Source organism: Nycticebus coucang, chromosome 5 (assembly GCF_027406575.1).
Source record: "Nycticebus coucang isolate mNycCou1 chromosome 5, mNycCou1.pri, whole genome shotgun sequence".
Lineage (NCBI taxonomy): Eukaryota > Metazoa > Chordata > Mammalia > Primates > Lorisidae > Nycticebus > Nycticebus coucang.
In genome coordinates, this window is record NC_069784.1 from 122,716,349 (window position 1) to 122,733,321 (window position 16,973).

General features: G+C 37.7%; 1 protein-coding gene across 9 annotated transcripts in view; it reads left to right on the plus strand.

The window, feature by feature from the left end:
• ADGB (androglobin) overlaps positions 1-16,973 on the plus strand; it is a 167,674-nt gene that overhangs the window by 43,914 nt on the left and 106,787 nt on the right. For 8 of the 9 annotated variants that reach the window (XM_053591390.1, XM_053591391.1, XM_053591399.1 and 5 more), the window contains 2 exons: positions 6,105-6,343; positions 9,077-9,217. In XM_053591390.1, coding sequence (XP_053447365.1) covers positions 6,105-6,343; positions 9,077-9,217 — 380 coding nt within the window. The remainder of the gene's footprint in view (positions 1-6,104; positions 6,344-9,076; positions 9,218-16,973) is intronic. The other variant, XM_053591394.1, reaches the window with a different exon arrangement.

Genomic DNA, 16,973 nt, shown 5'->3' on the forward strand with positions numbered 1-16,973 from the left:
CAAGCTCCCCTGCCAGAACACATGGTCCTTGAGGTGAGAAGGAAGTTTTGGGTTGGTATCTAAATTGAGTGTTGTATCAGCACTCAATAAGAACTTGCTGAACAAATGAATAAAAGATGGTGCTGTTGACCAAAAATTGAAATACCGATTGAAGTCAGCCTTAGCAAATAGCAAGTTGATTTTTCTGTCAGTCATTTCTTGATGTGAAGTTAAAAAAAAAAAAAAGGAAGTAACAAAAGGCATCATTTAGAAATTAATGTGTGATCACTGCCTTCCTAGATCTTCTCCCTTCTGAGTCAGGAAAGACTAGTGGAAAGTTAAGAAACAACTTAGGCCTGCCTTGACCTCCATAAGAGCTGCACCGCGACCCATGACTGGCGCCCACCCGGACCTCTGTAAGAGCTACACCGTGACCCGCACCTGCCTGGACCTCAGGAATAGCTGTGCCACGACCTGTGACCTGCGCCCACCGGGCCACCACATGCCCTGACCAGGAACTCTGGGAGCTGCGCAACCCCATGAGCTTCCTCCTGTACCCTCCCTGCCTCCACACAGGTCCGCTTGTCTGGCCAGGGACTCTGGTAGCTGCGTGCTCTCCAGAGCCCTCCCTGCCTCTGCATAGAGCCCTTCTCCTGGCCAAAGACTGCTGGAGCCTTGGGCCGTCTGTGCCAAAGTCACTGGGCGGCAGGCACTCCCAGAACCATGTGCACCACCCCCTGCCCTGTTGCTGGATCAGATGTATCACACTCCAGAGCTGATCCAGCAACAATGGAGTGATCCCGCTGGGGTCTAATCTTGGAGAGACACCTCCCCAACTCTGAGGATGGCCAGAGGCAACAGTGAAAAAAAATTATGAGGTGAAATCAATGGAAATACTCTGGCAATGTGAATAATCAGAGTAGATGAAGTCCCCCAAGGAAAAATGGGGCAGACACAGCGCAAGATCCCATGCACAAACAAATAGCTGAGATGTAAGAAATCAAATTCAGAATCTGGATAGCAAATAAGATAGAATTAGAATTCTAAGCAGTAACCCAAACGATGTCTCAAGAATTCAACGAATTCAAAGACCAAATGACCAAAGATTTTGACACATTGAGACAAGAAGTTGCAGCCCTCAAAGATCTGAGAAACACAGTAGAATCCCTCAGTAACAGAATGGAGCAAGCAGAAGAAAGGATTTCTGACATTGAAGACAAAGCTTTCAAATGGTCCCAAATTCTCAAACAGGAAGAGAAATGGAGAGTAAAAACAGATCACTCTCTCAGAGATCTCTGGGATAATCTGAAGAAAACCAATATTTGTCTTATAGGGATCCCCAAAAGTGACGAAGTGGCTTCACAAGGCACAGAGTCTCTTCTCCATTAGATTATGAAAGAGAACTTTCCAGACATGCCAAGAGATTCTGAAATTCAGATAGCAGACAGTTTCAGAACTCCAGCACGACTCAACCTGAATAAGACATCCCCCAAACATCATAATCAATTTCACTAAAGTTAATATGAAGGAGAAAATTCTGAAAGCAGCCAGATGAAAGAAAACCATTACCTACAAGGGGAAGAATATTAGAATAACTGCAGATCTCTCTGCTGAAACCTTTCAAGCTAGAAGAGGATGGTCATCGACTTTTAATCTCCTAAAACAAAATAACTTTCAACCCAGGATCCTGTACCCAGCTAAACTGAGTTTCATTTATGATGGAGAAATTAAATACTTTAATGACATGAACATGCTGAAGAAATTTGCCATAACTAAACCAGCTCTCCAAGGTATTCTCAGACCTATCCTCCATAAAGACCAGCGTAATCCTCCAACAAAAAATAAACCCACCCAGAAAATTTTGATCAAATTCCAACTTCCACAGTAGCAAAAGGATTAAAAATGTTCACCGGACTCTCGAAAGGCTTATCAATATTCTCAATTAATGTGAATGGTTTAAATTGTCCTCTAAAGAGGCACAGAGTTGGCTGACTGGATACAAAACCTCAAGCCAGATATCTGCTGCATACAAGAACCTCATCTTACATTAAATGACAAATATAGACTCAAGGTGAAGGGATGGTCATCTATACTCCAGGCAAATGGAAAGCAGAAAAATGCAAGCATTGCAATCCTATTCACAGATGCAATAGGCTTTAAACCAACCAAAATAAGGAAGGATAAGGATGGACACTTCATATTTGTTAAAGGTAATACTCAATACGATGAGATTTCATTATTAATATTTATGCACCCAACCAGAATGCACCTCAATTTATAAGAGAAACTCTAACAGACATGAGCAACTTGATTTCCTCCAGTTCCATAGTAGTTGGAGACTTTAACACCCCTTTAGCAGTGCTGGATAGATCCTCCAAAAAGAAGCTAAGCAAAGAAATTTTAGTTTTAAACTTAACCAATCAACATCTGGATTTAACAGATATCTACAGAACATTTCATCCCAACAAAACTGAACACACATTCTTCTCATCAGCCCATGGAACATACTCCAAAATCGACCATATCCTAGGCCACAAATCTAACCTCAGCAAATTTTAAAAAATAGAAATTATTCCTTGCATCTTCTCAGACCATCATGGAATTAAAGTTGAACTCAATAACAACAGGAATCTGCATACCCATACAAAAACATGGAAGCTAAATAACCTTATGTTGAAGGATAGGTGAATTATAGACGATACTAAGAAGGAAATCACCAAATTTTTGGAACGAAACAACAATGAGGACACAAATTATCAGAACCTCTGGGATACTGCAAAGACAGTCCTCAGAGGGAAATTTAAAGCATGTAAGCCTTCCTCAAGAAAACGGAAAGAGAGGAAGTTAATAACTTAATGGGACATCTCAAACAACTGGAGAAGGAAGAACATTCCAACCCCAAATCCAGCAGAAGAAAAGAAATACCCAAAATCAGAACAGAATTAAATGCAATTGAAAACAAAAGAATTATACAACAGATTAATAAATCCAAAAGATGGTTTTTGAAAAGATCAATAAAATAGATAAACCTTTGGCCAACCTAACTAGGAAAAAAAGAGTAAAATCTCTCATTTCATCAATCAGAAATGGTAAAGATGAAATAACAACAGACCCCTCAGAAATTCAAAAAATCCTTAACAAATATTACAAGAAACTGTACTCTCAGAAATATGAAAATCTGAAAGAAATTGACCAATACTTGGATGTACGCCACCTAAAAAGACTTAGCCGGAATGAAGTGGAAATGTTGAACAGGCCTATATGAAGTTCTGAAATAGTATCAACTATACAAAATCTCCCTAAAAAGGAAAGCCCAGGACCAGATGACTTTACGTCAGAATTCTACCAAACCTTTAAAGAAGAACTAGTACCTATATTACTAAACCTCTTCCAAAATATAGAAAAAGAAGGAATACTACCCAATACATTCTATGAAGCAAATATCACCTTGATCCCTAAACCAGGGAACGACCCAACAAGAAAAGAAAATTATAGACCAATATCACTAATGAATATTGATGCAAAAATGCTCAATAAGATCCTAGCAAACACATCAATACATCGAAAAAAAGTGGGATTTATCCCGGGGTCTCAAGTTTAGATTTAAACTTAACCTGGTTAAGGTTCAGGCTGGTTATTGAACCTGGCTGGTTCAATATACATAAATCTATAAATGTAATTCAGCACATAAACAGACTAAAAAATAAAGACCATATGATTCTCTCAATTGATGCAGAAAAAGCTTTTGATAATATCCAGCATCCCTTCATGATCACAACACTTAAGAAAATTGGTATAGAAGGGACATTTCTTAAACTAATAGAGGCCATCTACAGCAAACCCACAGCCAATATCATATTGAATGGAGTTAAATTGAAATCATTTCCACTCAGATCAGGAACCAGGCAAGGTTGCCCATTGTCTCCATTGCTCTTTAACATTGTGATGGAAGTTTTAGCCATTGCAATTAGGGAAGAAAAAGTGATCAAGGGTATCCACATAGGGTCAGAAGATATCAACCTTTCGCTCTTCACAGATGACATTATTGTATATCTGGAAAAAACTAGGGATTCTACTACAAAACTTTTAGAAGTGATCAAGGAATACAGCAATGACTCAGGCTACAAAATCAACATCCATAAATCTGTAGCCTTTATATATACTAACAATAGCCAAGCTGAAAAAACAGTCAACTCTATTTTTTTCACAGTAGTGCCAAAGAAGATGAAATATTTGGGAGTTTATCTAACAAAGGATGTGAAAGATCTCTATAAAGAGAACTATGAAACTTTAAGAAAAGAAATAGCTGAAGATGTTAACAAATGGAAAAGCATACCATGCTCAAAAAGTCTATACCACCCAAAGCAATATATAATTTTAATGCAATTCCTATTAAAGCTCCATTGTAGTATTTTAAAGATCTTGAAAAAATAATACTTCATTTTATATGGAATCAGAAAAAACCTCGAATAGCCAAAACATTACTCAGAAATAAAAACAAAGCAGGAGGAATCACGCTGCCAGACCTGAGACTTTACTATAAATCGATAGTGATCAAACCAGCATGGTACTGGCACAAAGACAGAGAAGTAGATGTCTGGAACAGAATAGAGAAGCAAGAGATGAATCCAGATACTTACCATTATTTGATCTTTGACAAGCCAATTAAAAACATTCAGTGGGGAAAAGATTCCGTATTTAACAAATGGTGCTGGGTGAACTGGCTGGCGATCTGTAAAAGACTGAAACTGGACCCACACCTTTCACTATCATTAAATAAGATAGACTCTCACTGGATTAAAGATTTAAACTTAAGACATGAAACTATACAAATATTTGAAGAAAGTGCAGGGAAAACTCTTGAAGGAATCAGCCTGGGTGAATATTTTATGAGGAGGACTCCCCAGGCAATTAAAGCAGTATCAAAAATACACTACTGGGACCTGATCAAACTAAAAAGCTTCTGCACAGCCAAGAACATAGTAAGTAAAGCAAGCAGGTAGCCCTCAGAATAGGAGAAAATATTTGCAGGTTATACCTCCAATAAAGGTTTAATAGCTAAAATCCACAGAGAACTCAAACGTATTAGCGAGAAAAGAGCAAGTGATCCCATCTCAGGGTGGACAAAGGATTTGAAGAGAAAATTCTCTAAAGAAGACAGAAGCATGATCTACAGACACATGAAAAAAAGCTCATCATCCTTAATCATCAGAGAAATGGAAATCAAAACTACTTTGAGATATAACCTAGCCCCAGTAAGAGTAGCCCACATAACAAAATCCCAAAACCAGAGATGTTGGCATGGATGTGGAGAAAAGGGCAACTTCTACACTGCTGATGGGAATGCACACTAATACGTTCCTTTTGGAAGGATGTTTGGAGAATACTTAGAGATCTAAAAATAGACCTGCCATTTGATCCTATAATTTCTTTACTAGGTATATACCCAGAAGACCAAAAATCACATATAACAAAGACATCTGTACCAGAATGTTTATTGCAGCCCAATTCATAATTGCTAAGTCATGGAAGAAGCCCAAGTGCCCATCAACCCATGAATGGACTAGCAAATTGTGGTACATGTATACCATGGAATATTATGCAGCCTTAAAGAAAGATGGAGACTTTACCTCTTTCATGTTTACATGGATGGAGCTGGAAATTCTTCTTAGCAAAGTATCTCAAGAATGGAAGAAAAATTATCCAATGTACTCAGCTCTACTATGAAGCTAATTTATGGCTTTCATATGAAGGCTATAACCCAACTATAGCACAGGACTATGGTGAAAGGGCTAAGGGAGTGGAAGGGAAGGGGGAGGTTAGAGTGGAGGGAGGGTAATCGGTGGGGCCACACCTATGGTGCATCTTAGAATGGGTACAGGCAAAACCTACTAAACGCAGAATACAAATGTCTACATACGATAACTAAGAAAATGCCATGAAGGCTAAGTTGAACAGTTTGATGAGAATATTTCAGATTGTATATGAAACCAGCATACTGTACCCCTTGATTGCACTAACGTACACAGCTATGAGTTAACAATAAAAAAAATGAAGAAAATAAATAAAGTAAGTATTATTAAAAAAAAAAAAAGAAAGAAATTAATGTGTTTTTTTTCTCTCAGCCCAGCATATGTGGACAAAGTGTGGGAGCTCCTGAAAGAAATATTGCCTGAGTATAAGCTTCCGGAAGACACCAGTTATGAAACAGTGGTAGACACCAAATTAAAAGAAATAGGGAAAGAGTTGAAGGACTATAAAGAAGTGAAGGAGGGAAAAGAAGTAAAAGACGGGAAGGAATTCAAACCTGAAAATTCCTCTTCGACACTGAAAGTCTCAGAGAAAAGTGATAAATTTTCCAAGGGTAAGACAGTTTACATCCAATTTTTATTCACCATGGGCAGTGAAGATAAATGCTCTGTGGTGGTTGATGAATTGTTCTCATGCTTTTTTACTGTCATTATCATTTCTTAAATATTTGTGGAAGAAACAGCAATGTAACCAAGAGCTTCCTCTTCAAGGACTTTAGAACTTATAGTGATGTTTACTGTATGTTAATTATTGTGCCCTATTTTGCTTCCTTTACAAATCAAAAGAAATGCTCTACTTTGATGCTACTAAATGAATATAGCATTCAGGAAGGAACTTTAAGTTTTCAATTTCTATCAAACACCTCTTTCTCCCATTTAAGAAGTAAAAAATAGCTGGAGTTGGCAAGGATGATCTGTTTGAATATGGAGTTTCAAGGCTAGATAGATTGTGGTACCTATTAGGAGAAATCACAAAATGATTTTGAACTTGCTGAATTTGAGGTGCCTTTAATACAATGAAGTGTAGTTTTCATGTTATGAGTCCCAGATTGGTAAGGGAGTCATGGCCAAATGCATGCAGAATTAAACTGTGAATGATATTCCTCACTGGGATGGTATGGAGTGGGGAGACTTGAGATGTTGAGAAGGAGCCTTGAAGAAGCTACACAAACATCTGAGCTCTGTACAAAAGGATGAGCTCAGGGCAACACCTGTGGCTCAAAGGAGTAGGGCGCTGGCCCCATATGCCGGAGGTGGCGGGTTCAAACCCAGCCCCGGCCAAAAACTGCAAAAGGATGAGCTGCTGACAAAAACTAAGGAATATCTAGAGAAATGGGGAAAACAACAGCAGAACATTTGACATTGAAGTCACAGAGAAAATCTGTTTTAAGAATCAAAGATTAGGTAAAATATTGAGGGACAGACTGTAACACTCACGTGAATTTCTCCAGTAGATTTTGTGATATGGAGGTCCTGGGCCACTTCAGGATGATGGGGGTGGAAGATATATCAGAGAGGGGTAAGAAGTAAGTGGGAAGTAAAATAATGTATAAACGACCCCATCAGAAGCTTGACCTTGAGGACCAGGAGACCTACAAAGTGGAAACTGGCAGGGAATAATGTGGAACCCAAACAGATATATGTTTGTTCATTTAACGAAGGAGAAATGAGTATTTTAAGTGATGATTGGGAATATCCAGCTAAGATGACTGACATAGTGTAAATTTCCTGAGAACGCAGGAAGGGCGGGATCTACAGCTGACTAGTTGCAGGGATTGGCCCAACCGAGGGGGAGCAGTGGTTCCTTCACTGGGCACAAGTCGTCATGGGGTCACTACAGGCATATGAGAGTGACCAGATTTAGGGAGAAGATGAGGATTTCTGAACAAAGACTTCTATGTTCTATGTTTATAGACAGCCTAGCTGTGAGTGAGAGTAGGGTGGAGGTGGAAGATGTAGATTCTCACAGGGATTTAAAATAGATGTGACAAGGTTTGCAGAACCAGGGGAGGATTTTCTGCAGCAGGGCTCAGCTGCCAACTTTACTCGGGGTGGGGGTTTGCCAGACGGGTGGAATGAAATGTCAGAAGACCAACACTTATTTAGGGCTTCAGCAAAAACACATTTTGGTAAGCACTGTTGCACATTATTCAAATTCATATGGGTAGCAGTTTACATGTTTCTATTTATAATTTTTTATTTTATCTTTATTGTTTCTAAAACATAAACTCTGAATAGGAATTTGAAGGCTTTTAAAGTCCCCCATTTTAAAATTGTAAGTAAAATCACATATTGTGCCCCAAGACTAGTCTCATTAAATTAAGTTAATATACCATATCTAGGAAGTCCATCAACTAAAATTCTGATAATAAACTATTTTTTACACGTAATTCTTCCAGTTAAACGCCTCATCCTATGTTTACAGGATAGTTTACTTTTGTTTCTAACGTAAGTATTAAATCTATTATAAAAGCTGAGCCATGAGACAAGCTTACTAAGGAGGCTAAGGAATATTATAACTAGTTAATATCACAGTTCTCATTTATGAAAATTTAAAAAATGAATGATGTTACCTATGATAATTACATATTAAGTAGACAATGCAGAGAATGAAATGATAGAATTCTACAATTTCTGATTCAGAATTAAAGGAAATGTATTAAAGATAACAATATTGACAAAAACTATTTTAAATTGAAGGAAGACATGTTTCATAGAAACGTGTACATATATGAATAGGAATTCAAATGATGAGGATACTTTATTAGTAGAAGGGCTTATTAATCAAGCCATGTTGACAATATGGTTGGTTTGTGGATGTTGATTGAATTCTGGGCTGCACAAGAGGATACTTTGGAGACAAAAAAACTATGTTTTCTAGGTATAGAGACTCCAAATAAGCAAAATCTGAGAGGGCTCCACATTTAGGACTCAACTTTCAGTACATGCTTTGCTGTTTTTTGTTTTTAAAAGGAGAAAATTAGCCTGACACCGTATTTTATATAAATAAAATATGTTCAAATAATCACCTCCATGAAACAAAATTGTATGTAGTGGATAATAAATAATACCACATTTCTTTTCACAATACATGTCAATTTTCAATTTTTTTTTCTGGTTTTATGGTGCTGTTTCTACTTAGAGGGGATTGGGGGAAATTGTGATTATGTTTAAATAATACTATTGTTTTGTAGGGTTTTTTTTTTTTTCCAACACAATGACTGATTAAGAAACATAGTTTGAGGTTTTGTAGTTAAAAGATTTATTGTGGTGTTTTAACATGTCAGAAAAAGCAGATGCAAAAGACGTTGGGAAGAAGAGGAGTAAAGATGGAGAAAAGGAAAGGGATAAGGACAAGTTCAAATTGTCACTTCATGGCTCCAGACCCTCATCAGATGTGCAATATTCTATGCAGTCCCTGTCAGATTGTAAGTTCTTAGTCTCTTAGAAGATATGTAACTATTTTAGTTGTTACTTCAAATGCTAGAAAACACTGGAACATAGAAATACAGTTTCTATCTTGAAATAACTAAATAAGCTTATCAAGGTGTCCCGTAATGCTGGGCCTTCAGATGGGTGTGTTGGTGGGGACAAGGTCCTGCACTTGAGACAGAAGCCAGGTTGTCCAAGTTTATATGGTACAACGGCCACAGAAGAGGCGTCCACATGTAGAGGATGCTTCTGCTAAGTTGTTCTTGGGTATTTCTCTGAAAAATGCTCACAGTTTAAACTTACCATCCAAATCAAAGTAAATTCCCAGTTACCTGATTAAGTAGTTAGATGCCAGCCACTAAAAGGAAGAAAAAAAATGTACATCTAGCTCCTTGCTCACAGCGGACCTCCAGCTCTTTTACTGTGTTTTAAAAATAAGGATGAGGCATCTCTAGAACTAGTTGTCTGTCTATAGCATGATTCTAACAACCACACATTTTGTGTGCGTCACATTGTGACTAGGTAGACATAGGTCTATGTATAATACTCCCATTGTATAACAATCAAATCTTTTTAGTGAAAATACTCCCCTTTCTATGTGTTTTATTTAACATCATGTTGAAAATCCATTATTTCGGTTCATTATATCCAATGAGGACTAAATTGTCACCCAAAACCCCCCACCAATGCATTTTGTCCTCTGTACCACCTAAAATAGTCTAGAGATGGTAGCCTCTTAAAAATGGTATCCTTCCTTCCAAGTTGATATGTGCTACAAAAAAAAAAAAAAAAAAAAATACCCCTTAGACTATTCAGGAAGAAGACTGGGCTGTCTCATTGGGCTCTTTATAATCCCGACATTGGGTCATCTATCTTGGTGCTTCTAGAGTGTAGGTTATAACTTTCATGTCATCCTTTATTACATGGTCGAAAATAATGTTCTTTTACCTCTTGTACTATCCTTTATCTGGATTATTTTAATTTTGTCTTTTTTTTCTTAATGTTTTAATTGTTAGTATGAGGACATTTTAATAATTATATCTTTTTAAAAATTGTATTGAAACAAGTTTGGTGATATGGGCAGAGAAAAGAGGCATTAGTCACATTTTATTAATTCTATACTAAAACTTGTGTTCTTGTATTGATGCCTTAAGCACAATATTTTTTAATAGTGGGGAGCATCACATTACCAAATTTACTGATAAATCTTCATTGAAGTGAAAGGAAAAGAATGCTGCCCTTTTTTCCTGCTGAAGTCAGAGTTAAGGCCAATCTCAACATACAGGATACGGTTCAAAGTTTGGACTGTGGAGTTAAACTGCCTGTGCTCCAACACCTGCTCCAACACAAGTGTATGAGGATCAGGCAAGCGATGGAGGCTCTTTCAATTCAGGATTCCACTCTGTAAATCATCACCCTGGTATCTGGGAGGGTTCTTGTGAGAATAATGTGTTAAAGACCAGGTTCAGTACTTGCTTTGTACTTGGTGGTAGAGATACTTTCAAACATACTTGCTGCTAAAGCCTTTGTTAATTCTTAAATGTGCTCCAGAGATATTTCATCTAGCACAGGTAAGGTAGTGGCCATGTGAAATGCCTTCTCACACAGAGTTAAATCCAAGCAGTTTCTGATGGCACTGCTATAATTCATTGCCTCCAATCAGCTGATTGGGTTTTACTTGTGTATTATGTCAGACATAATAGATAGACATTGAGCATTCAAGAGGTAACCAAGTTCCACTTACATTTGTGAACCCTCATATTAATCTCAGATTTAAAAAAAAAAAATTTGTGACTTCATCCTACAAACAGTGCTGAATACCTCACTGCTGAATATCATCATGGTCATCAGATGGCCAGGGGAAGTACTTCATAGGTGACCATAGTGATATTCAGCAATGAGGTATCCTAGCACTTTTTCTAGGTTGAGTTCACAAACTCAGTTGTCCAACTTCATATATTTATACATTATATAATTTATATTCAATGCACACCCTAAAGACTACATGATATTATGATTGCTTTTCATCTTGTTATTTTTGGCATAAGCATACTTATTTAGGTTCACTAGCTGCCATAACTAACCAATGGTTCAAATAGTATGTATGTTTCATTTTCAATCACATAAAACCTCAGACTAGGTTAGTGATCAGCAGAAAGTTCTTTTCTAAATGTGTGTTGAGATCCATGCTCCTTCCATCTTATGGCTCTGATTCCTTTAGCACATGAATTCTAAAGTTCTATACCAGTGGAAAGGAAAGAGCTTAGAGATTTTCAGGGGTGAATTTTTTTTTTTTAATTTCAGGTTAATGTAAAAATACAAACAACTAGGTTATAATATGTACATGAATAGAACCTTCTCTGTGTTAGGTATAGTCCCTTTTGTAGTTGTGTTCAGCATCCAAAAGGTGTGCCATACACCCCTAACATTGTACCCATTAAATGGAAGCTCACCAATCCCCTCTCCTTCTCCCCTGTACCCACTCCCTCATGCCTACCCCACCACCAGCTTGAATTGAAAGGAGTTTTTCTCTTATGTGGGCATGTATTAGATCATCTACTGACTTCATATTGAGTACATTGGGTATTTGCTTTTCCATACTTGTGATACTTTACTAAGAAGAATGTGTTTCAGCTCCATCCAAGTTAGAACAAAAGATGTGAAGTCACCATCTTTTTATGGCTGAATAGTATTCCACAGTACACATATACTGTAGTTTGTTAGTCCATTTCTGGGTTGATGAGCATTTAGGTTGCTTACACATCTTGGCAATTATAAATTGAGTTCTGATAAACAATGCAGTCAAAATGTCTTTATGATAAAATGATTTTTTTTCTTCTGAGTAGATACCTAGTAATGGGGTTGCAGTATCAAATGGGAGGTCTAATGTGAGTTCTTTGAGGATTCTTCATACATCTTTCTGAAGAGGTTGTATTAGTTTGCATTCCTATCAACAGTGTGAAAGTGTTCCCTTCTCTCCACATTTGCGCCAGCATCTGCAGCTTTAGAACTTTGTGATGTGGGCTCGTCTCCCTGGGGTTAGGTGATATCTCAGGGTGGTTTTGATTTGCATTTGTCTAATGGTAAGAGATGATGTGCATTTTTTCATATGTTTGTTAGCCATTCGTCTGTCTTCCTCTATTCATGTCTCTGGCCCAGTGATATATGGGATTGTTGGCTTTCTTTTGTGGATTAATTTGAGTTCTCTAGAGATTCTAGTTATCAAGTCTTTGTCAGATTTGTAACATGAAAATATCTTTTCCCATCCTGTAGGTTGTCTATTTGCTTTAATTGTTGTGTTCTTAGCTGTGCAGAAACTTTTTAGTTTAATTAAGTCCTATTTGTTTATTTTTGTTGTTGCAATTGCCACTCAAGTCTTCATCATAAGATGTTTCCCCAGACCGACATCTTCAAGAGTTTTTCCCACACTTTCTTCTAGGATTTTTATCATTTCATGTCCTAGATTTAAATTTTTTATTCACCTTGAGTCAATTTTTATAATCAGTAAAAGGTGCGGGTCCAGTTTTAGTCTTTTACATGTGGTTATCTAATTTTCCCAGTACCATTTATTGAATAGGGATTCTTTTCCTCAGTACATGCCTTTGTTTGGTTTATCAATGATCAGATGGTTATCAGAGACTGGTTTCATCTCTTGGTTTTCTATTCAGTTCCATATGTCTATGTATCTATTTTTGTGCCAATACCATGCTATTTTGATCACTGTGGACTTGTCATGTAACCTCAAGTCTGGGAGGGTGATGCCTCTGGTTTTGTTTTTATTACTGAAAATTTCTTGGTTATACGTATTTTTTTTTTTCTGTTTCCATCTGAAATGAAGAACTAGTTTTTCCAGTTCTTCAAAGTATTTTGTTGTTTTTTTAATAGGGATTGCATTGAATCTGTAGATTGCTTTAGGAAGTATAAATATTTAAATAATGTTCATTCTTCCCAGCCAAGAGCATGGTATGTTCTTCCATTCATTAACGCCTTCTGCTATTTCTTTTCTTAGGGTTTCGTAATCCTCTTCGTAGAGGGCCTTCACCTCTTTTGTTAGGTATATTCCTAGGTATTTCATTTGTCTTTGAAGCTACTGTGAAAGGAATTGTGTCCTTGATTAACTTCTCAACTTTGCTGTAATTGAAGTATATAAAAGGTACTAATTTGTGGACATTGATTTTATACCCTGAGACGTTACTATATTTCTTTTTATTTTTTTATTTTTTGTTTTTTTTGTTTTTGGCCAGGGCTGGGTTTGAACCCGCCACCTCTGGCATATGGGACCGGTGCCCTACTCCTTGAGCCACAGGCGTTACTATATTTCTTGATCATTTCCAGGAGTCTTGTGATTGAGTCTCTGGGGTTCTCTAATGTAAGATCATGTCATCGCCAAAGAGCAAGAGTTTGACCTCCTCTGCATAGGTGAAATTTTTTAAGGACAAACTGGTTGTATTATATACATGTGTCACTTCTCACATTCTATTGACTGGAATTCATCCTGTGGCTGCAGCTGCCTGTACAGGAAGTTGGGAAATACAGTTTGGCTGAACAATCAGAAGAAAGAGGAAACCATTTTGTGAACAATGGTCAGTCTATGCCATATTCCACTTCTCTAATCACCAAATATCCACTTCACTCTTCTTCCCACATAATTGTGTGTTCACCACTTACCAAGAGTTCTACCCCAACCTACTATCTACAAATTGTATCTAGTTTAACATCCAATGTCACTATGTCATGTACACACATTATGCTTATACCCATACCCACATTTATCCATGCCCTTCTCTAATATACTGTTGAAGAGGGACAGAACAAGTGCAGTGCCATCTCCCATTCATAAAAGAAAAGAATAGGAGTCATTGATGAATAGCAGTTCTAAAATTCCACTGAGCAGGCCCTTTGCCCTAGCATAGAGGGGAAGTTCTTTGGCACTGATTCTGCTGTCTTGGAGGAACACCAAACTAAGAAGTGTAGAGTGAGTTTATAAACCTGAAGAGTATTGCTCCAGAGTTCACCATACTATCTACTATAATAGATCTCCTTTCAATATGTATGGATATTACCAACTTTATAAGTTGTTGAGCCTCGGCGCCTGTAGCACAGTGGTTACGGTGCTAGCTACATACAATAAGACTGGTGGGTTCAAATCCAGCCTAGGCCTGCCAAACAATAATGAGAATTACAACCAAAAAATAGCTGTATTATAGAAGCGCATCATATATCTGGGCTCACACATTCATAGATAGACAGGAAATTGCCTCAGGAAAAATCATATCTTAAGTCTTACCCATTCTGTTACTATTTAGATGAGGCGTGGTACTTGGGCATTGTGGTGGGTGCCTGTAGTCCCAGCTACTTGGGAGGCTGAGGCAAAAGAATTGCTTAAGCCTAAGAGTTTGAGGTTGCTGTGAGCTGTGACAGCACAGCACTCTACCAAGGGTGACATAGTGAAACTCTGTCTCAAAAAAAAAAGTTGTTGAAATAACTTTTTCAACATTTGAATAGACCTTTCCAAAATTATCAGAAATATTAGAGGTTTGAGTATTGCAATCAACTTATTAACCACAGATAACTTAAAATTTATGCAGTATCTAAAACAGATAAATGCCAAGTTATCTTATAGTTAAAAAGTTGATTGCAAAGCTTAAAAATAACTCCGTAATGTAGTAACTTTTTTTTTTTTTTTTTTTTTTTTTGTAGAGACAGAGTCTCACTGTACTGCCCTCGGTAGAGTGCCGTGGTGTCACACGGCTCACAGCAACCTCTAACTCTTGGGCTTACGCGATTCTCTTGCCTCAGCCTCCCAAGCAGCTGGGACTACAGGCGCCCGCCACAACGCCCGGCTATTTTTTTGTTGTTGTTGTTGCAGTTTGGCCGGGGCTGGGTTTGAACCCGCTACCCTCGGCATATGGGGCCGGCGCCCTACTCACTGAGCCACAGGCGCCACCCATAATGTAGTAACTTTTAACAAAATTGTTTCAAAGGAGCAAATATCAATAATGTTCAAACATGACTCAATGGAATAGTAAGGTTGAATATTTTCAGATCATGAGAAAAACTACCAGCTCTTCACAATTTCCTCCTCTTCCTGGGAACACAGCTATGTTGTATTTTCCCAGCTTCTCTCACAGTGAGATGTGGCTTTGGGCCTGAGTTCTGGCCCACAGAATATAAAGAGAAGTGACACTTTCACTGAGAGCTCTCGTGTGCTGTTCCCCTTTTGCTAGCTTGATGCTGTTGAGAGACTACGGAGCCAAAAAGATTTCTAGAAGAGCAGGAGTCTTGAGATATCCCAAGCTTGAGGAACCTGGAGATACACCTTACACCACAGCAAAGCATGTGGTAAAAGTAGAACCTGTGACAACTGGAAAGGTAGCCATGCACTTAGTGAGCCTGAATTTCTAAAATAAGTGGCTGAATATCTACTACTGTAGATGACGTTCATTTGTAATATCCACTGTTAGCAAGACATTTCAAGTAAGAGTTGAGCCCAGATAAGAATTGTCTGTTTTTCTAAAATAGTGAAAAAACAGAGAAATTTCAGGTATCATAGAACTTAGGAAATTGAAAAAGAAGACTTTTTCTCAACTGCAATTAATTTGAGGCAAGACTTAAAAAGTATCTCACAGCAAAGGTCCAATGAAACTTCTTGAACAATCTATCTGATTGTGTCAAAGATTGTTAAGACTACGGCTTCCTTGTGCAGTTATTGTCAATGTCTTCTCTGTGAGGCAAAGAAGAAAAGAAATAAATTAGCCTTGGGAATTATGCCCAAGAAAGAATATGGGAATGTGGAACTGACTTGAAACAAATAGATTAGAAGCCTACTAATTTATTTTAAAGGACTTGCACTAAGAAATTTTGAGCCAGGCATGTAGTCTCAGCTACTCAGGAGGCTGAGGCAAGAGAATCATTTGAGCCCAAGAGTTTGAGATTGCTGTGAGCTATGATGCCATGGCACTCTACCCAGGGCACAGAGTGAGACTCTGTCGCAAAATAAATAAATAAATAAATAAATAAATAAATAAATAAATAAATAAATGGAAGGAAGGAGGGAGGGAAGGAAGGGAAATTATGAGCATAGTATAAGACATCTTTTATTTTTAGCTTTATATCACATCTTGGACCTATAAACATTTTCTAGTAAGAAGTAGGCTAGAAGACATTGTAGATAACATCCTTTTTAGATATTGCCACAGAGAATAATACCAAAAAATTTCCGGGAAAACTAGGTATCACTTTATACCTTATACTTCTTAATATGTATACTGGGGATATGTTTCTTAACCTGACTGTAACTGAGTTTACTTCCCTGAAAAATGCTCTTAATAATACTCTTCCCAGAAGAAGACTATTTCCTCCTCAGTTTCAGAGGGTGAGCCCCCCTTCTTGGTTTCAGCAAGAAAGAGCCATGTGGACAGTTCCCCCAAATAACCTTGTGGGTGGAGCCATTACTAAGAATTATTGGACAAGGCCTCTGTCTAGAACCAAAAGATTGGAGCTACTACCTAGAGCCATCATGGGTCTAGAGGGTGGATGATTAGATCAAGGATTATTCTCATGCCTTCAGATCTAACAGAATCTGCCATGCTAGGTTTTGGGCTTTACCTCAGACTTTTCTCCTTTTTTATTTCTCCCTTTTAAGATAGAAATACCTAACCTATGCCTGTCACACTATTGTATTATAGAAGCACATCATATGTCTGGTGTCACACATTCATAACTAGACAGGAAAGTTGCCTCAGGAAAAAT